Source organism: Aphelocoma coerulescens, chromosome 7 (genome assembly GCF_041296385.1).
Source record: "Aphelocoma coerulescens isolate FSJ_1873_10779 chromosome 7, UR_Acoe_1.0, whole genome shotgun sequence".
Lineage (NCBI taxonomy): Eukaryota > Metazoa > Chordata > Aves > Passeriformes > Corvidae > Aphelocoma > Aphelocoma coerulescens.
In genome coordinates this window covers 38612045-38632995 of record NC_091021.1, presented here as the reverse complement: position 1 = coordinate 38632995, position 20951 = coordinate 38612045, and the positions used below count along the sequence as shown (strand labels likewise).

The 20951-nt window shown below is 47.8% G+C and overlaps 1 protein-coding gene across 2 annotated transcripts; it reads left to right on the top strand.

The window, feature by feature from the left end:
• The first annotated feature begins 1122 nt into the window (after positions 1-1122).
• Positions 1123-11271, top strand: ARL5A (ARF like GTPase 5A). Of its 2 annotated transcripts, none has more exons than XM_069021336.1 (6): positions 1123-1419; positions 3237-3297; positions 5472-5619; positions 6580-6663; positions 8458-8609; positions 9290-11271. In XM_069021336.1, exons 1-6 carry the CDS (start codon positions 1374-1376, stop codon positions 9336-9338), a joined length of 540 nt encoding a protein of 179 aa, XP_068877437.1. In that variant the 5' UTR covers positions 1123-1373; the 3' UTR covers positions 9339-11271. The 2 variants fall into 2 exon arrangements, with proteins under 2 accessions (XP_068877437.1, XP_068877436.1); XM_069021335.1 differs by lacking the exon at positions 1123-1419 and adding an exon at positions 2088-2177.
• Positions 11272-20951: the final 9680 nt, after the last annotated feature.

Sequence of the window (20951 nt, the reverse complement as noted above, 5' to 3'; positions counted from 1 at the left end):
TTCATCTCTGAACTTGAACTTAAAAACTTCCACAGCCTCGCTGTGTCTCTCCAAAGTTAAATTCACTTGTTCAGGGAAGCACCTGTGGGTTTTCCTTACAAGTCCTTCCCATGGTGTTTAAATGAGGGTACATCCAACACTTGGCGACACACCTGTGGCTCCCAGAGAAAACTAACTCGTGAGTTACAAATCCTAGTGCTGGAAGTGCGGAAATTCTCGGAAATTTCTGGATTCACTGAAAGAGCATGGCTAACCCATGTAAAAAAAAAGTACTCGTCCCACAGCTGTGAGGCTGGAAAGTGGTGCTGGGCACTGACCAAGGCAGCTTTGCAGGTAAGGAAAGGGAAACACTGGGTGTTTTTCTGTTAAATAAAGCTGTATTTCGGTCAGGGACAGGACGAGTGAGGGTAAATACCCCATGTCTTGTCTCAGCCCTCAGTAACGTAACTGTGCCCAACCTAATTATTGCCTGGGATTTTCAAATCCCTGAGGATTTAAACTCAGTGGTAGGTTTGGACAGAAAAATTTATCTTGGAGCAGAGAAGGCTCTGGGCAGACCTTAAGAGGCCATTCTAGTGCAAAAAGTGCCCTTATGTAAACTCATACTCAGCTACTGGGGAGCAACTTCACCCACGTTATTTCCGAGTTTTCCCGAGAGCACCAAGCTTTAGTAGGGCAAAGTGAACAGAGTTTCTTCATAAACTGGAGCCAGGCTGGGAGAGCAGGGGATGTTCACCTGGAGAAGGCGCTGGGGAGACTTAGAGCCCCTTCCAGGACCTAAAGCGGCTCCAGGAGAGCTGGAGAGGGACTGGGGACAAGGGATGAAGGGACAGGACAAGGGCGAACAGTTCTAATCTGAAGGGAGCGGCTGATTTAGAGACAGTATTAGACAGAAATGCCTTGCTGTGAGGGCGGTGAGGCCCTGGCACGGCTGCCGGGAGAAGCTGCGAAGCGGAAGGTGCCCGTGGCAGGGGGTGGGCGGGGATGGGCTCCAGGCTCCCTCACACCCCGAGCCCTCGGTGCCTCCGGGCCGTGCGGGGCCCGGCCGCGCTGAGGCGGTGCCGTGTAATGGCGGCCGCGGTGCCGCCCCCGCGCGTCAGCGCAGCGCGCCCGGCCCGGCCCGGCCCGTCCGTGAGGCGGCCGCGGGCGCCGCTCCCGCTCCCGCCGCCGCTCCCGCCGCCGCTGCTGCCGGCGCTGCCGCCCCGGTGCCGCTCCTGACCCCCATCCCGAGCCCCATCCCGACCCCGCGGCGATGTCCGAGCGGCAGCGGCCCCGGCGCGGCCCCAGCCGGCACTCGGGGCGCTGCGCCGGGCCCTGAGCGCCCGCGGCCCCGCAGAGCCGCGGCCGGCGAGGCCCGGAGCGCCCGGCCGAGGATGGGGATCCTCTTCACCAGGATATGGAGGCTCTTCAACCACCAGGGTGAGGCCCGGGGGGCCGGGGGCGATCCGGGAGGGACTCAGACCCGCTCCGGGGCGGCCGCACGGGCTCCTGGAGATCGGGGCTTTAACCTTTTTTTCCCCTTCTCTCAGTTATTGGAACGCTCATTTCCTGACAGCCGCCTGTTTAAATTATTAACGTGTGCCACAAGAACGTGGCCGTGGCGCGGCGTGGCGGGTGGGTTCGTCTTGCGGTTCGTAGAGTGTGGATTTAAGTGTCAAACCTCGATATCTGGCTCGTTCATGGAGTAAATGTTATTTATAGCTTCAGTTGTGGCTGTCCCTGGATCCCTGGAAGTGTCCCAGGCCAGGTTGGACGGGGCTTGGAGCAGCCTGGGACTGTGGAAGGTGTTCCTGCCCATGGCAGGGGGGTGGCACTGGATGATCCTTAATTTCCCTTGCAACCCAAACCATTCCGGGATTCTGGGATTTTTAACACCTGTCTCCTTACAGCAAGGTGTTCATGAGAGTTGTAACTTCAACTACAAAACACCTGCTGATGCTCTTTCCATGTTTTTAGAGTCCTTCGAATTTGATTTTGAGTGAACCTCAGTACTCTCACACCTGCTCATTGAATGTCCCAGTTATGTCCCCGTTAATGCTTAGTGCAAATACAACAAAATATTTTTGTCTTGTAGCATCCAGCCCCACCTCAGACCTTCTGTTCCAACTGATTTCCTAACATGCACTATGCTGGCAACATCCCACCTGAAACAAAAGTTCCTAGTTATGTGGGGTCAGGTAAGCAGACACTTTTACAATATTGTGCAGTTATGCAAAGTTATTAAAGCTGGAATTTGTATTGGATGGCATAAAATACAACTCTGCAAAACCACACAATATTGATAAAATCAAACCCAAGAAACCCCCCCTCACCTGACCCCTGTCTCTGCCCTCTCCTCTGGGATGGATCAACTTTGCTGGCAGGAATTGATCTCAGTGTCTGAAGCTTGGGCATGTTTATAATAGCTTTTTTTGCCCTTGAGGAACACAAGGAAGGAGGGGAGAAAACCCCTTCTCACCAAGCTTTTGCTTGACTGGTCCTGCTTGGTTGTGCAAGTGAAAGTTGTGTAACAGAGCTGAGGGCTGGCTGTGCTCATCCCAACTGGAAATCATAAATTTGGACGTGCTTGACACCACCAGCCATAGAGTTCCCAGTCGCTTTTGTGATGCACAGGAGAGGAGGTGCTGAAGGGAAACAAGAATTGTTTGGGGCATTGAGCTCCAAAATGTCAGAGGAGGGTTGTGGAGCACCTGGTGACTTGTCCGAGACCAAACTGGGTGAATGTGTCCTGTGAAATGTTGGAGAGTACATCTGTTCCCCAGGAGGAAAGGAGGGCACTGGGGGCACAGGGATCACACTGCAAACCAGCCTGGTTGGGGTTTTAACTGCTCTTTGCAAAGACATCGAGGTCTTGCCTGGATAAGGGGAAAGTGAACATTTACCTTGTGGAGTTGAGAGGGGATGGAGTTTGATACAGGCTGCAAAACCCTGCAGGAGCTTGGGAGAGGATCCCAGCATGACATTGGCCGTGAGAGATGGAAAACATCCTCCTGAAATCTCTCAGGAATGGTTCCTGTGGAGGGGGATAAATTGCCAGTCCCTCCCCTGCTCAGAGCAGCACCTGCCCACACGAACTTTCCGGGCTGGCCCACGAGCAGACGTGGCCATGGCACCTGGCGCTGGGCGCTGTTGGCTCAGGAAACCAGCGGCAGACGTGGCACTAAGCTTGATCCAGACCCAGCTGCTGTCACCACAGCAGAGTGAGCTGTGACTTACCAGTGCTGTTTTCATTGCAGAGCACAAAGTGATCATTGTGGGCCTGGACAATGCAGGGAAAACGACCATTCTGTACCAATTGTAAGTAGGACCTGCGGGGACGTTCGGGGCATTCCCAGGTGTGTTACGTGTCGTGTCCCTGGGTGGTTTTACTCAGAGCTTTCCAGGTGGCAGCAGGTGGCTGGAGTTTGGAAAGGGCTGTGCTGTGCCTGGTGGATAAATGAGGTTTTGTTCAGCGGGTTTTGGATCACATCACCTGCTGTTACCACGCACTCCCAGCCTCCCTTCGTGTCACGGCCTCGGCTCGTTGCCAGCCCCATAAAATATGATTGTAGTGAGTGTTGGCCACGGGACACCGTTGCAAAACTGATCCACACCACAGATCTAAACAGCAGACAAATCATTCTGTGAGTGGCAAAGCACCTCTGCCTGCCATGCCTTGTGTCCCCAGTGCTGAGAGTAATTTGGTGTCATTTGTGGAACGGGATGAAGGAGGGAGGCTGGTCCCAGCACGAACCCAGGCCAACATCTCCATGCTGTCCTGCACCTTCTGCCTTCAACAGCAGCATTGATTTGTGCTTGCCTTGTGTTAACCTTGCTCCTGGTTTACATGGAGCTTGAATGAGCTTCATATCTCAGTTCCTCAGCTGCAGTTTGATAAGAGGGTACTAATCTGTCCACAGGCTCAGAAGCTGCTGGGTGGCACAGGCAGCTCAAGGTCTGTTTGTGTTGGGACAGATTGGCCTTTTCCCACGTGCAGTGCCGTGGCACTGAGGAGTGTTCCTGAGTCAGAAATAATTCCTGTTAAATGCTGTGGCCGTGCTGCTCCAATCCCACATTTAAAATTGGCTGTCTGGAAGTGGTTGGGGTTTGTCACATTCCAGCCTGCTTTGCCTTTCCAAAACATTTCCAGCTGCTCGTGCCCTGCCATGCTGCAGGGAGAGTGAAAGGATGAAGCTGATGGTGATTTTTAGAGGGAGTGAGAGATGTTAAAAGCACAAACAGAACGAAGGGTATTTCTTAAGACTGGGAACTGCTGCAGGCAAGGGCTGTCCTTGGTGCTTTTTAATCCACTTCCTCCACGAATGTCTCACAGTTCTTCCCCTTATTTCTGCCATTTCAGTGTTTCATTTTCACTCTCATACAGATCTCTGTATGTCTCCTTTTTCTTTGTACCCAGTTTAACTCCACAGGACTTTCCCAGCTCTCTTCTTGTTCTCCTGCCTGACTCCTCCTCAACCCTGCCCCATCTTTGCATATCCCATTTTTCCTCTTCCAGGCACTTCCTTTTCTCCCATTCTCATACTCAGCTCTCCCTGCACTGGCCTGGGATTGCTTTTCAGAACACTGCACCATCCTTTTATCTCCTCTCTGTGTCCTCTTCAGGAAATATTCCAGCACCATTACGAGTCTCAAATTGCTGTCACTGTAACTAAAAGCTCTGCTGGAACTTCAAAAAAGTTCATACAAAATGAAAAACTGTATCAAGGTGATCAGAAGAAAAAATAATTAAGTCCTTTTGAACACAGTTGGTTTGCCTTGGAGCTACTGTTAATTTTTTTGCCTGTTACAGTAGAGTTTAAATAGTCTGAACTTCAGGAGAATCCAGAGCACACATTTGGTTGTTTGATGTGAAACTGGTAGTCTTAGAGACAAAGTTCCCCTCAGTATCTGTAAACAATCTATTTGAAATACTTAATGGCTGCATTTGTCTGCAAAAAGTTGTGTATTGGTCTGTGCTGAGGGGAGGAAGAAGTTGGACATAAAGCATTGTGAAGAAAATCTGGTTTTAGTGGCCTGCCCTGGAAGGAAAACAGCAGGGTGGAGTGGGTGAAGTGTTTCTAGGGGAGCTGGAGGATGAGTTGTTTTCCTGAAACTTCAGAAATCTTGTGGCTTGACCACATTCTTGATGCAAAACAGCAGCTCTGTCCCATGTGAGCCGAAATGGGCCTGGAGAGAGAAGAGCTGAGTGCTCCCAACAGCTTCTGAAGTGAGAATTCTCTCAGCTTCATGATTTAATTAATTATAACACAGTTTGTTCACGAGTGCTCTCTTAGTTCCATAATTTGATTATGATATAGTTCACTGAGTCCTTCTTACTGCTGTTTTTATTTACATTTCTGCACCTTCCACCATCAAACCTTGTCTCTGCTGCACAGGGAGCGTTCGCTGAGGCTCTCCCACTGGAAATACCCACCAGGTGTAGTCTCATGGGTGATTTTGGGTGACTGTTCCTGTCCCTGTTCCCTGTGCAGCTCCATGAACGAGGTGGTTCACACCTCTCCCACCATCGGCAGCAACGTGGAGGAGATCGTGGTGAACAACACGCGCTTCCTGATGTGGGACATCGGGGGCCAGGAGTCCCTGCGCTCCTCCTGGAACACCTACTACACCAACACCGAGGTGAGGTGCCTTGGAAAACTGCTGGGCAGGCATGTGGGGCTGGGCTTTGTGACTCTGTTCATCTGGGAATTGCAGATTCCCCCCCTTGTTGTCTCCATGGTCGCTCTCTCCGCAGTGGGTCCTCCAAGACCTGTCTGACCCCTCAGGAGTAAGGACAGCCCCAAAGTTTTCATCCAAAACTTGGGCAGCTCTGTTTGACAAGCTCCAGTCATCACCAACTTAAACACCCCCAAGAGTTTCAGAACTCTTTTGAGGTGAAGCTGCAGCACACACGCAGACATATGTATATAAAAAAAAATGTAAATTTTATCAAGCAACAGCTTGATAAAAATAATGCTTTAAATCAAGGTTTCCTGTGTCTTATCAAATACAGTTTAAATGCAATTATTTATATTATATAAATTGTATTTATGTTCTTTATGGTTAAATACAATTTGTGCAGTAATTACCTTTGTTCTCCAGTTCACCCCGACGAGGTGCTGGGATCCCTTAAAGGTCTTTTCCAGCCTAAATGAAGCTGGGAGTGTGTTCTTGGAGTTTGGAGCTTCAGGGCTTTTTTAATCCCTTGCAAATACCTATTTGCATGTTATTTCTTGAACTAGACAAAGACACTTTGCACTTTGTTTTTAGGGCTGCAACAAATTATTTGAGGAATCTGTGTGGTGCCTCAGTTACACCAAGCAAAGAACAAAACCAGATCTGGGATTACAGAGAATTTCCTTGCTTTCAATGTGAATTTTTCCCTGAAAAATGGAGAACAGAAAGTCAAGAGTTGAGTCAGAGCTGCCTTTGTACCCAAACCACAGCACACGCTGCGAATAACCCCAGGCCTATGGGATGTCACACTGGGGCTGGGGGAGGGTTTGGGAGCAGGGATGGTGTTTGATAATCCAGCTGGATAATGGGGTGGGAGTGGGACCAGCAGGAGTTTCTCTGCCTAATAACTCTCCCTTTTTGCAGTTTGTGATAGTTGTGGTGGACAGCACAGACAGAGAGAGAATTTCTGTGACTAAAGAAGAGCTGTATAAAATGTTAGCACATGAGGTGAGTGCACCCTGTGTCTTTAATATTTATTGAATATTTGTTTTAATTATCTGGCTGATACATGCTAAGGGAGGCAGATTTACACCCTGAACTGCCTTGTCCCTGCTGCACTGTCTTCTGTGAGACTCCCAGTAAAGCTGTTAATTAATACTAAATTACAGAAGTTGCTTATCAGAGTGCTCCAGTGAAACAGCAGTTGGGACCTGTCAGTGACATCTGTGGGTTTTGTGCTTCAATCCATGTTAATATCTGAATTAGAGCCTTTAAAACCCCATGGTTTCCTGCAACAGCTCAATAATTATTTTTGATATCTTTATGGTTGCCCGAGGTTTTGTGTTTTACAACCTTAATAATGTGTGTTGGAGCACCCAGCTCTAAAACTGAAGGAACTTCAGCCCGTGGCTGGAGCAGCCACTGCTCTGTGGGTATTTGGAATTCCAGAGTTGAAATGGCTAAATTGTAAAGAGCCCCTTTAAACCTGAGCCCTGGGTCAGGTCTAAACCTGAGCTGGGCTGATGTAAAAGCCAGGCAGCACCTGTGGCATGACCTGAATGCAAACTGGATCAGGGTGTGTGAGCTGACGCTGAGCTTCCAAATTTAAGTATCTGAATAAAAAAATGTGCATAAAAACGATGGCATTATAGCCCAAAATACTACAGCTATATTTAACCTATAGCCACAGTTTGGGAGACTGTAGGATGGGCAGAGCCTGCCTATGGATTTCCTTTGAGGAAGACCAAGGGCTTTGCATAGGATCTTTTAAGTTTTAATTCTTTTTCATGGTTGGTTTTTTTTTTTGGTTGGTTTGGTTTTTTTGTGTATTTGTTTGGTTTTTTTTAATGTTTAACTTAAATCGTGTTTAGTAAAGTAAATTCTTAAAGAGCAGGTCAGGCTGTGGAGTGTTAAATGTGCCACGGGGGGTGCTGGTGCTGCTGTCCAGGATTAGGATTTCAGAGCTGGACTCTTCAGGCTGTTGCAGCCACTGAACAAAACCTGCATCTTCTGTTTTGGAATCTCTAAAGGAAGGTGAAGGTGTTAACGAGCTGATTTTGCCCCAGGAAAGGTCTGGAATTGCAGGCAGAACGGAGCCGATTTGGGAGCCCCTTGCAGTGAATGTGCCCATTGTTGGCCGGCAGGATGTTCCCAGGCTCCCTCTCCAGACCTGGCTGTGACGTTGGGAGAGAGCAGCAATGAAAGTCAAATATTGATTTAAAATAGCTTTTCTTTGCTCCTTGAAAGTCTTTCCTTTCTCCTAACCGGTTCCATTGAGTTTCTGTTAAGGCAAAATTGAGTTGTCCAGCTCAGTTCCAGCTATTTTCTGGAGCAGTCGATTATTTGGGAATTAATTTTGCTGCTTGTAAACACGAATGTGCCTGATCAGGCAGTTCAGTGCCTGAGCTGGCTTGGCTTCCCAGAAACACCTTTTTGCTTTCCAAGGGAAAGGTTTTCAATAATACACCCCTGCCCTGATGTAATTCCAAGCAATTTGAGGTAAAATAAGCTTCTCCCTGGAGTCACTGTTCCCAAATTGTCAGTGCTGCTCAGGAACATGGGTACACAGGGCTCTGATCCTCGTGGAGCACAGCAAAACATGGTCCTGGGTTTTTAACTTCTCATCCATGGCAAAAATTGGCCATTTGGTGTGCTGGATCAGAGGATTTCCCGCAGTTCCTGTCAGCCTGCAGCACTTTGTTCTGGAGGATTGTTGGCTGGGGCTCCGGGTTCTCTGCTTTGGTATCCCATTGTTTGCCTCCAGGGGATGCTTTGTCATTATCTGCTCTTCTTTCTCTCTAGGACTTGAAAAAAGCAGGATTGCTGATCTTTGCTAACAAGCAGGATGTGAAGGAGTGCATGACAGTAGCTGAAATCTCCCAGTTCCTGAAGCTGACTTCGATTAAGGATCACCAGTGGCACATTCAGGCCTGCTGTGCTCTCACTGGAGAGGGGTAAGAGGGACTTGTGCCCACAGGAGGGGAATCTGGAATTACTCTGGGGGTTTTATTGTGATATTTGGGTTTAACACACATTCTTCCCCTGTCCATAATAGTGACAGAATCCCAGAAGGGTTCGGGTTGGAAAAGACCTTAAAATCATCCCATCCATGCCATGGCAGGGACACCTCCCACTATCCCAGGGTGTTCCAAGCCCTGTCCAGCCTGGCCTTGGACATTTCCAGGGATCCAGGGGCAGCCACAGCTGCTCTGGGCACCCTGTGCCAGGGCCTCGCCACTTAAAAATCTTGACACTTACAAGATCTTTGGCCTCAGAACACACTAATTTAGGATCAGCATGATCTGAAACCCAGCTTTTATGTCAAATCCACAGGGTCACCTCACAGAGATGAAACTTGGTATGATTTAGGCTTAATGAGGGTGGAGTGGGGGCAAACTGAAACCTGTTCTGGTTTATTAAGAATAATCCTAATTAGAGAGAACTTCATGTGTCGAAGAGCTGGGATTGAATTCTCTCACCACAGATGAGCTAGGAAGTGCCATGCAGGGAGTGAAGAGTTTCCAGAAACGATTTAGAGTTCTTGGGAAGAATGTCAATGGATGGTGTGAAGTTACCTTTGGAGTTACCCTGAGAAGTGCCTGCATTCCCTAAACATTCTCTCTTGTGTTCCCAGACTGTGCCAAGGCCTGGAGTGGATGATGTCCCGGCTGAAGATCAGATGATTTTTAATGACCTCTTTGCACAGACATTGCTTCAGCAGAGCTGTACCAGTGGCAGAATGGTGGGGTGGATGTATTTATACTGAACTGATTGCAACTGTATTTTCTACATAGCTGCACACACACACACACACACACACACAGACAGGAATTGGGAGCAGGCACAAGAGCAAAGGTGCACTCTGGGCTCCGGTTTGGTTCGGGTTCCTCGGAGGATGCGTTCAAAGCTGTGACCAATCTTCTTTTCAAGCTGCCCCTCGGAACAGTCCGGCCTTGGGCGTGGGGAGGATGAAGCACGAGGAAGGAGCTTTTAATTCAGAGTTTTATTATCCCGTTGTAGCCCTCTCTAGTGGAAGTTGTTGGCTTCATTATTCCAGCGAGCGAATCACCCGCGTAGGTATCGACTCTCCAGTATTTTCAAGGTTGCTGATGTTACAAATGCAAAACTCTTTTCCTGTATGTGTACTGTACATATTTGTGTATATTTATACCTCAGTCCTAGGTTAATTGCAATCTGCTCAGACCAGTGTAAAGCTGAATCAGTATGTTGGCAGTAGTACTGCTCTGTGACACGGCCGCGTCCCCGTGTCACCAGTCCTGTCCCTCTGTGTCCATACAGCTGTAACGTCAATCACACATTGGGTCTCCAACACCTGATAAACAAACTCTCTCTTCAGCCCATTGCTTGTTTTTCCACATGATTTTTTCATTAGAGAGGAGGCTGGAATGGATTGGGGCACACGGATTGAGCTTGGAATTCCAGTGTTGGCAAATGTTACAAATTTGCCAAGGAGTTTCAAATGCAATGGATTTTCCTGTTTTATTGTGGTCATCATTGAGTTAGGTGATGCTGCAGGTCCTGCCCACTGCTCTCCTTCTCTGCTGTGCTGGTTGATTCAAGTCTGGCAGAAGTACCTTTAGCTGTCAAAAAGGGAAAAGTATCCTTTTTTTTCTTAACCAAAAAAGAGGCACAAAAGTATGAAAGTCCCACTGGAATCGGACAAGTCAGACTCTAATGAAGCGTTTTTCAGAGGAAAAACTCCCTTTGCTTCATAAAATGTGCAGATATTAAAATGTGCAGATATATCAATATGCAGTGGAGGGGGCTGGATGGGGACAAACCAGATGACACTACTTGAAAAGCTCCAAGTGACCCACACGAGTTCCAGGGCAGAACTTCCTGAAAGCAGAACTCCCTTGCATGGTCCCCAAGGAGTGTGAGAACACTAGGATCACCTTTCCCTGCTGCAGCACCTGCTGGGATGGCTGTCCCAGGCAGAAGGGGATGAGAATTCCCACTTCAGAGGATCCAGGCAGTTGGGATGGCAGTGGGATGGTTGAAGTGTCAGGCTCTTCTGTGGGAGATGCATTGGGAGTTCAGCAAAATCAAACAAAACTGCTGAGAATGTTCTTCCCTTTCTCAGTCCCTGTGTCTGGTAAGGATGGAAAAAGCATTTTAAAGACATTTTAAAGCTTAGTTTGAACTTTCTAAGGTGCTTCTCTTTGGTTCTGGGATAATCTGGTCAGCTCCTGCCTTCCCGCCCGCCTGCCTCCCTGGGAGCACAAGAATCCTGGGGAAAGGAGGGGAGGCAGTCTCAAAGTCTGTATTTAACAAAGGCAGGTAAAGAATTTAACTTTTTAATCTATTTTTGGTATCTCCAATGCTCCCTGGCTGGGGGATCTGCTGTCTTTGTTAAACATTAAGGTGTACATGCATTTATCTTTAGTGCATGCACATAGATCTTGGTATTTAACTGGTGTATTGCAAAATGTATCAATGTTTGAAGAATTAACAATTTAATGCAAAGACTCTCTCAGTTTCTCTGACAGTATCTACAAGCAACGAGCTCTGTGCACACTTGCATATGAAATGGAATTGTACATTTTCTAGTCTAAAAAACAAAAAAAGAAAAAGCAGACTTGCTTCTAAACCCAAGTGTTTGGTTTTTGAGTCTTATGTCTTCCCTGGGCTGAATCCACACAGGCTGGGTGAGCTGGGGCTTGGTTGGTAAGAAAAGGAGTTGTTGCTGTTCTTGGTGGAGCAGTGCTGGGATTTCTGCTGCTTGGCCGGACATTTGTAGGAGTTCTCTGTCAGATGGTGCAGGTGTGGTGGCTGCTGCACGTGTGGGCTGTGTTGCAAGCAGATACTCTGTGTTTACACATCAGTTAAGTTGGTTTTTACTCTTTCCCTCCCCATGCCACTTCCCCTCGCTGTGGCCTCTGAGGTTCACCTTCTCTTGGTTTCCCCAGTGGCCACAGGGCCCAGCAGGGCCTGGGAGTGACTGCACACCTCAGGACTGGCTGTCAAACAGGATTTTCTGTACCCTGAGGGGTTTATAATGCAAAAATTCAATTGTTTTCTATGTGTTGGTCAGTGAACAACCCAGTGTTAGCCTGACTGCAAACATGTCGTGGGTGACTGTGAGCTTTCTGTGTATTTTATGGTTTTGAGGGCAAGTGTAACCAGAATTCAGTGGTGGCTGATGTTTCCTGACATGTTGTGGTGTTGTCCAGGGCTTTTGGGTTTTAAATGCTGATTTTTGAGTCTGTGGGGATGGTGGGGTTTGTCAGCAGAGGTGACAATTCCAGACTCACCTGGAATAGTTGCTGTGATTGATTTCAGACTCTGATGGATTCCAGACTCTCACCTGGTCATGGTTGCTGTGATGGTGCTTTGAAGTGCACATGTGTGAACTTAGAAATGTTTTAAATTTAGTCACTGAGAAGAGCAGCCAAACTTTTGATCTCTCGACCCCTTTGTGTTTTGTGGAAGTGCTCCTTTTTTTCTTTTCCCTGTAGGGCAATTCCCATTTTTCTCCCAGCTCTGTCCATAGAAAAGCCAGGGAACTTTGCATCAGTGCTGCTTCCACTCGGGGATTGTTGGGCAGGGATTGTTTTACCCTGAGCCATGACCTTGGTGTGTGATGCTGCTGTTTCACCCTCGGGGTTCTGCTGCCTTGGCTTCCAGCTGAAGCTCAAGCTTTGCCTTTGTTCTCCATGAAATTCATTCTTAGGAAAAGGGAGGGGCCTTCAAAATGGTTATTGAAGTTATGCTGCAAAATGGCATTTTAGTAGCAAAAAAAAAAGGGTCATATTTCAATAATCTGATACTTCAGATGTTTCTTTTGCTTTAGCAGATCATCAGTTTGGTAGTTCATCTCTGGAATATGCTGCCTCTGGCATCTGGGAATGATACAGGTCTTTAATTGTGAGGAGAGGTGGAAAATAAACTTGGAGAATATGAACAGCTTCATTTTTTAATATTTTTTTCTTTTAGGGAGGCTGAGTAGCTGTGCTGCAGAGCGTGGTGTAGGTGTGAATGGTAAATGCACCTGACAGGCACCTTCCACATCTCTGCAGCTCAAGTGCCTAAAACTCATTCCATAATCAGCTTTATTTCCCATGCTACAATTCCCATTCCCTTAAAATAGAGATAGATAGCTATAAAAGCCTCTCAGTGCGTGGAAATGAGTGGGTTTTCCCCTCCCTACCCCCAGGTTTTAACAGGATTTGTGATAAATTTGTTACAGTTCTCCTACCCCTTCCATTCCAAGCACTTTTCCATTTATCAGGCACCACCCAGGTTGCTTTGGGACAGGAAATACTGAATTTGTCCTTGTGTCAGGGTGGTTGGCTGGGATTCCTGTCAAGGAACTGTGTTTAAATAACTCAGTTCAGGAATCCTTGGCCTTGGAAAGCTCCTGGTGGCAGCAGTTCCTTCCTCACTGGCTGGTGGAACATGAAGTTTGTCACTGTCAGACTAATTGGGTCTGAAAAGTTGTTTTCAGCTAAGTGAGATGAATGTGCTGAGCAGCCTTGGAGTGCTGCATCCCTGGGCAGGAATGATCAGTGGCACCAAGAGTGGCACCGAGGAAGGAAAACGTCTTTGCACACGTGTGGTAAGTCCAGATGTGACCTGGTTATAAATCCAGATGTGGCTTGACTATAATGTTGCAGTGAATACATTAAATGGCCCAAAAGGATGCATTATAAGGGGATGACACTGCATCTCTTCACTTCATACGTGAGAATCATGAGCAGGAATTCTCTCCTTGCCTTAAGAGGGCCTTACCAGTGAATTGTTATATTGTAGCTTTATCCACAGTGGAGTCACTTTACCTCCCTGAACCTTTTAAGCCAGATTTTGGGTGAGTAAGGACAGAGCCAGGTGGGGTTTTTAAGCTTTTCCTATTTGTAAATGTACAAAACTCGGCTGAGACTGGATGAAGCCAGAAAATGCTGCTTTACCTGGAAGGCTGGGAATCCTCCCTTGGACATCTTCAGCTCAGTGTCCTCCTTGTCTAAATACTTCCTGCAGGGAACACCGGGGAGGGGCCAAGAAAAGCTGGATTCTGTGGAGAGGTTAAAAATTAACAAAACCAGCTCAGCCTGGGGAGGGGGGCAACGAGGTGCGGGGCTGGAGTGTGTGAGCGAGGAACGGGAGCAGCCCCAGTGTCGCTGTGTCCGTCTCGCGTGGCCGTGGGTGTTTGAGCGCCCTCGGCTCCGCTCCGGCCCTCGGGCGGTGCGGCCGCAGCGCTCGGCCCGGCGGAGCCGCTCTGAGCCGGGCTCGGCCGCGCTGGCCTCAGAGCCTGCCAGGGCCTGGCTTCCCGAGACTGGCTGTCCATTCCAGCCTCCAGCACCACCTGCAATTCCTTGGGTACAAACTGAGGTGGCTCTACCGGGGCTGTCGCGTTGCCTGTCTGTTGTTTACAAAGGGGAGGAACATCCGCGTGCGTCCGCAGCAATCCCTGGAGTGGGGTCAGGTTTCCTCCGATCGCTTGGACTTTGTACTTCTCTCTCTACAGACTTTGTCATCTTCCTTTCAAAGAAATGCAGCCAGGACGTGGCTAATGCTGAGGCTGCAATAAAATTTCATTCCAGAGTGTATAAAATTATGGCTTCAAATTAATGCCAAGCCTTGGGAGGGCTGGCAGCTCCCAGCTGGAGCACTCCTGTGTCTGCACTCAGGCATGGGTATTAAAGTCATTTAGCCAAAACATTTTATAGAGCTAGTTATTATAAGATAGGAAAACCGGGACTCTATTAGGCAACTTTTTTTTTTCCTGAAATTGGATCAGAGCATTCCTTGAATTGTTTCACCTTTGGTACTTTCTGTCTTTTAAACTCTGGTTTTCATGCAGCTGAAGGGAACTCATTCCGTTCTCTTAATTCTTGTTGAAGTGGCACAAACACAAATTTGAGCTGGAATTGGGCTGGGGAGCTCTGTATCGTATTTATGCATTTACAGGTTATGTCAGAATTGATAATTCTTTAAAACCTACCAGTATTTATGATTTTTAGTTGAAAGCACTTGTCAAGATGTGCCTGTTTGCATTAAACTTTGTGTCTGAGTTGCAGTGAAAGGTTTCTAGCAAATACGTGATTTCTGACCTGGTTTTTGGGGCTGTTTAGGTGTTTTGGGGGTGAAATGTGCTGTTCTGCCCAGCCTGTGATGGGGGTTTGCTTAGGGAGGTTTGGGTGGGGCAAGTTTGCACTGGTTGGTGTCAAGAATGGGAATTAAAATGACAGTGAAATGTTCTTTTCCTGTAGGAAATGCTGATCTCCAGGGACATGCCCCTCTTCCATACCCACGTATCACACACAGGTACCTGGGAGTGCTGGGGGGCTACAGGAAACTTCTTATAAAGCAAAAGAGATGGAGCCAAAGCTGGGTTAGGAGATGAAATTCCCAGTTTTGTATTCATGGACTGGACGTGGCATTCAGTGCTCTGGTCTGGGTGCCAAAGGGGGGTCAGGCACAGGTTGGGCTCTGTGACCTTGGAGGGCTTTTCCAACCTGGGTGATCCCAGGGTGGTGTAAAGGGCTGTTCTGCTCAGCTCTGCAGCCCCACCAGCCCTGGGCCTGGGTGGGAATCTGGGGCTCCTTGGGTCCCTTCCAGCTGCAGCAGCTGCATCCGTGGGGTGATCCTGTGGAATAACCTCCCTGTTAAGTAACGCACAGGCGGATGGAGTTCTCGGAGTTCTGAGGAATAAGGAATTGCAGCAAACCCCCTGTTAGGATGGTGTAGCAGATGCCAAAATGCCTTTCCACATTCCTTATCCTTCCACCTCCTCTTTTAGCTGTGCTGGCTGGAGCTGTTTCCTTTGGGATACGCTTTTCCCAGCGGGGTGGGCTTTGGCTCCAGTTGCTCCCTGGTGTTGCTGCTGTGGCTGCCCCTGGATCCCTGGAAGTGTCCCAGGCCAGGCTGGACAGGGCTTGGAGCAGCCTGGGACAGTGAAAAGTGTCCCTGTCCATGGCAGGGGGTTGGAATTAAATAATCTTTAAGGTTCCTTCCAACCCAGACCAGTCTGGGATTCCATGATTCTCCTGGGATGTATTTGTGGCAGGTGAAGGAATGCTGAGCTGCCTTAAAGCCAGGTCTTTTCCTACCTTTTCCTCTTAACTCAGTTATTCCTTGACTTTGATATAACTGCTGAAAACTGCTTTTAGTTTTCCTTGGAATCCAGTTAAATATAAGGTGATTAAAAAAAGAAGCTACCATTATCACACATTATTATTTAGCCCAGGATTCCTCTGAACTGTGCATTCCTTAGGCCTTTACACCTGGTGTCTGGAACTGTAAATAAGCTTTTTAACAGAAAATGTTATTTTTAGGCTCTTTTTCTTGAGTGTACAAAAGTTAAGACTGCTGAGTTCTCCTTCATCGTTGGTTTTTTTAATTAATACATTTTAAGTTAATTAAATAATTAATACTTCCTTGATGCTATTACCACTTATAAATTACAGGTTGTGTCGCTACTCTCTTGTTGCACAGTCTGCATTGCGTTATTCTGAATATGTTTTTATTATAATATGGGGATGAAATAGGTGCAAAGCTACAGAAAGTCAACAATATTGACAATAAACAGAGTTAATTCTTGTCAATAATTTTTCAGTTCTGACTTGGTTTTTGCCTTCATTCTTCAGAACTGGAAGGCTTTTTTCTTCTTCAAATATATATTTGTGTGTATATATATATATGTAGGCAATTCGTGGGGTCATGCAAAGAGATGCAGATTTCTTTAGGAACAATGAAAATTGTCTAAATTTTTGTACAGAAATAAAGATTTAGTGTATATGTTGAAGAGTTCTGAGGAAGAGCCTTGTGCTGTGGGATCCTCAGATGTTGTGTTCTTACCTGTGTGTTTGGCTTTAAAACCTGAGTTATGGGGTGGAAATCAGAGCTGTGTAAGCAACAAATAAACCAAACTGTCTGTATGGAGTTGGCCAGGGAATTTCTTGGAGAGCCAGCCTGCCTGGGATGCCAAAGGTGCTGCAGTGAACTGGTGAATGGAGGAAAGTCCTGAACTTTGCTTGATGTGCAAATCTTCCTGAGAAATCCCAATGTCTGAATTGTCTTGCAGGGATGGGGACTCCACCACTGCCCTGGGCAGCTGGGCCAGCTGCTGTAGGTAAGAATAAGATCCCCCCCTGAACTTCCTTTTCTCCAGGATAAAATCCTGGAGTGCTGACAGAGCTCTCCATCAGTGTGGGCTATTCCTTAGGGAGGATAGGAACAGGGAGAAACAGGCCCCTCTTTGCCATCCTGTGGACAAGGGCAGCTTGAATCCAGGCACAACAATTTTTCCACCACGTGCTGAGACCATTAATTCCAGGTGTTTTTAAGAGAACGCTGGGATAATGCAAAAATTGTGCATATTGATAAGTTAGGTCTCTTTTAATTGAGGTGAGGTGGGAAAATCCCGTTCTTGCAGGATTTTCCTGTCAGGAGCAGCAGCAACCACAGTTCCATGCTGAGCCCAGTGAAGGAATGACAGGGTGGCTGGAGCAGGGAGAGGGGGAAGGTGTTGGAGGGTATCTGGGCTTCAGCTAACTTGAGATTTAAAATGAAACCTTATTTCTGCTTTTTGGAAAGCAAGAGGCCCCTCAGGATTTTGACCATTGGGGTTTTCCTCCCCGTTCCTCCTCACAGCCCTGTGGAAGAGAGAGCCCAGCTCTGAGGCCGAGTCACTTTGCCAGAAGGTGTCTCTGCCTGGCAGTGACATGGAATCTGTGATGTGGCAGCGATTCAGGGAGGCAAAGTGTATTGTTGCTTTATTTCCTGGTGGTGGGCACAGCTTTGCTGAGGGCACTGTGGTCCCTTCCCACCCCGTGGCAGATGGCAGGGCCAATATTCCTGGGATACGGCACAGTCGGACCCATCTGCATCCCAAACAAGCCATGGCAAGACTGGAGCTGCTCCAGGAAGGTTATAATTATCTCCACTTCCCTGCCAGTCCAACCTGGATCCAAAGCTGGAATTACTGTCTGTTTCTGGGCACAGAGAGTGGCTGGAGAGTCGGTGTTCCCATCCTGCCAGCACTTCCCAAAGACACTGGGAAGGATTCTTGAAGTATCCTGTGCAGGGCCAAGAGCTGCATTTGATGATCCCTGTGAGTCCCTTCCAAAGCAGGATTTGAAGCTCTATGAATCTGTGATTTCTTGCTCCCATTCCCCCTCAGGCTGCTCCCTTCCAGGGAGGCCAGATGGGGGCAGGATCCTCCTTTTTATTAGCAAATACTTCAAATGAAAAAAGTTTTAAGGGAGTTTTGCTATATCCAAAGGAATGAAATTCTTTCAGCCTGTGTAGCCACCAAAAGAAATCCCCTGCCCCCCTCCTTTGCTGTAGTACCACAATCACTTGTGTGGGGCTTGGGGAAGTAATTGTCATAGAACTGCTGGTTAACAAGGTAAACAAGAGAAAACTCTGTATGTGGAGCAAGGAATCACAGAATCATTAGGGTTGGAAAAACTCTCTAAGATCATTGAGTCCAGTTGTTCCCCAGCACTGACCCATGTGCCCACCTGCCACATCCACAGGGCTTTTAAAGCCTTCTGGGGCCAGGGACTCCACCACTGCCTGGGCTGGACAGCCCTTTCCATGAAGAAATTTTCCCCAATATCCAGCCTGACCCTCCCCTGGCACAGCTTGAGGCTGTTTTCTCATCTTGTTCCTCCCCTGCTGTGGGGTTTTCCCTGTCCATGTCTCCCGTGCCAGTTGTGTTTTTGCAGACCATCATCCTTCCTCTAAACCATCAGCTGAGTGTGCTGCTAAACCTCACTCACCTCTGAGCCCGAATAATCGTGATGGAGTAATTTAATGATCTGTTTCACAGACCAGTAACCCCCTAAAGTTAGTTGTTACCTCTTATCTCTTAGCTTTTATCACAGGCACAGCAATTTCATGCTGTTTCGCTGGGCTCCTGCCATGCCTAGGACAGTCTATCTTTAGTCTTGCCTTACTCTATCCTGTTTCTGCTTTTAAAAAAAATCCTCCTTCAGTAACTTTCCCGTTGCTGTGTTTTCTGGTATTTCTCCACGGTGGAGGGACGGGTTGTTTTTACACAGAAGGTTTTGCTGGCTTTCAACAGCAGGGAAATTGTGTCATTGTAGGAACAACTCCATTCAAACCTGAAAATGGTTTACTTGATTTGCAGTGTCACAGCCAAAAAAAATTAAATACACAAAAATATTTGTCCCTTGTTTGTTGCTCAGAAATCTGTGGATTAACAACACTTCTGCAAGAGTTAGATTGGGTTTTTAATCTTTACTGTGCTTTTCAGCCAAGATATTCTTCTCCAGCACTGAAGAGGTTCAATGTGGTGTAACCTGTGTTAGATCAACATTGAATTTTCAGGTTGTGAAGGGAATTATTGCATTAAACCCTCTCATCCTTCAGCAGCCCTGATGAGCAGACACCAAGGATGTGCTCGAGATCTGTCACAAGGTACTGCCACATGGAAGGTGAGTTGTCTCCTTCCCTGGAAACCAGTGTGTCCATGAGCATCTCACTCCTGGCATCTGTGGGGTGATGGACTTGCTGGAGGCTGCAGTGCTCGGGGCATCTCTGCCACAGCCAGGGGAACTGTGCAGCTGCTTCTGTCCCTCCACCGTCATTATCTTGCTTTATAAAAAGCCCCATGAAGTCATCAGGAGTTCAGCCTCCTGTGGAATGGTTCTCAAAGAAATGAGCTAAAAGTCTGCCAGGCTCTTGGAAATTAAAACTATTTAATGGAGAAAGTTTTCTTCCCTCTTGATCCCTCATTGCAGAGAAAAAGTGCATTAAGAAGCCTGGATTCTTGTGGACAGATGAAGGAGACAAAGGTGGAAAGATCTGTGTGTGGGGCTGGGTGAGGCTGTGCACAGAGGTGTGTGGGACTGAGGAGGGACTGGGGGGCACCTCCAGCCTTTCTGGTGTGAAGGTGAGGGCAGGACCACAGCTTTCCTTAGCAAAGGTCTAGAGATAATCACAGACTTGTGGAATCTCAGAATGGTTTGGGTTGGAAGGGGCCTAAAGATATCAGGCTGCTCCAAGACCCATCCAGCCTGGCCTTGGACACTGCCAGGGATCCAGGGACAGCCACAGCTGCTCTGGGCACCCTGTGCCAGGGCCTGCCCACCCTCACAGCCAGGAATTCCTTCCCAATTTCCCATCCATCCCTGCCCTCTGGCAGTGGGAAGCCATTCCCTGTGTCTTGTCCCTCCATCCCTTGTCCCCAGTCCCTCTCAGTTCTCCTGGAGCCCCTCTAGGTCCTGCAAGGGGCTCGGAGCTCTCCCTGCAGCTTCTCTTCTCCAGCTCTCCCAGCCCAGCTCCAGCTTTCCCTGGTGTGAGTTATTCAGGTAAGATTCCCCTTCATGTCACTGGTGGAGCATCAGTGGGATCGGTTCAGTTTGCAGGAGTTTCTGCTGGCTCAGGAGCTCCTGCAGGTTACCCCACTGAGGATGCCTCCTAGGAGAGCATGGCCCAGTGCTAAGTGAGTTAGGGGAGGTAATTTGTGATGTTATCATTCCTTATTGTGATTAAATGCCCCTTTATTGATGCAGTAATGAAGCAGGTTTTATTGTCTGGAGCTGCTGCAGAGCAGTGGGAGCCCAGCAGATTCCTTGTGGCTGCTCAGGGCTGTTAATAATAGTGCAGAGAAGAATTACTCCTGGTGGCTGCTGTGCTGGTGACCTAAGTGCTGTGTTAGTGACCTTTCACAGAGCATTCTGCCCCTGGGAACTGCTGCTGCAGAGTATTCCTGGCCATGGCCAGCGAGCAGTCTTAATATTTTATGGACTGCTGCAGGTTGTATTTCAGGATATGAGATACCACTCCAGCAATGCCAGTCAGGAATGTGAAGCACGTTGCCTTTGCTCCTCTCATTCTACAGTCAGAGGTGTTCGAACCTTTCATATAAATATGTTCCTTTTAAATGAGAAAAGGGAAAGAGAAATTGAAAGAAAAAACAAGTCTCAGACACAGGTTTCAGTTTGCTAAAGGCCGTGACATTGGACATGTGAGCTCTGGTCCATGGCTTGGTCAGCATCCTTCAGGGTGAGGAGACTGAATTGTGCATGGATTGTCTATCAGGGGGAGGATTTGGTTATTCTGGAATTTTTTTAGTAGATTTCTTGAGCTTTGATCTAAATCTCGACCTTCTACAGCAGCTTCTGTGATCTATGGGCAATTCTTGTCACAGCCCATGAATTGCACTCTTGATTTTCCATTGACTGTGGGAAACAGGGTGCAGTGTAGGGGAGTCAGAGGGGCTTGGAGGGAGAGGGATCAAGAGGTAGTGAGGATCATGATGCCATTTCACTGGAAGCTCCACAAATGAACCCTGCACTAATTGG

Coding starts and splice junctions, on each gene's coding strand:
- ARL5A (XM_069021335.1), top strand. CDS start 2,120: ATGCACTATGCTGGCAACATCCCACCTGAAACAAAAGTTCCTAGTTAT. Junction 2,178..3,236: donor TCCTAGTTATGTGGGGTCAG/GTAAGCAGACAC, acceptor TTTTCATTGCAG/AGCACAAAGTGATCATTGTG. Junction 8,610..9,289: donor TGTGCTCTCACTGGAGAGGG/GTAAGAGGGACT, acceptor TTGTGTTCCCAG/ACTGTGCCAAGGCCTGGAGT.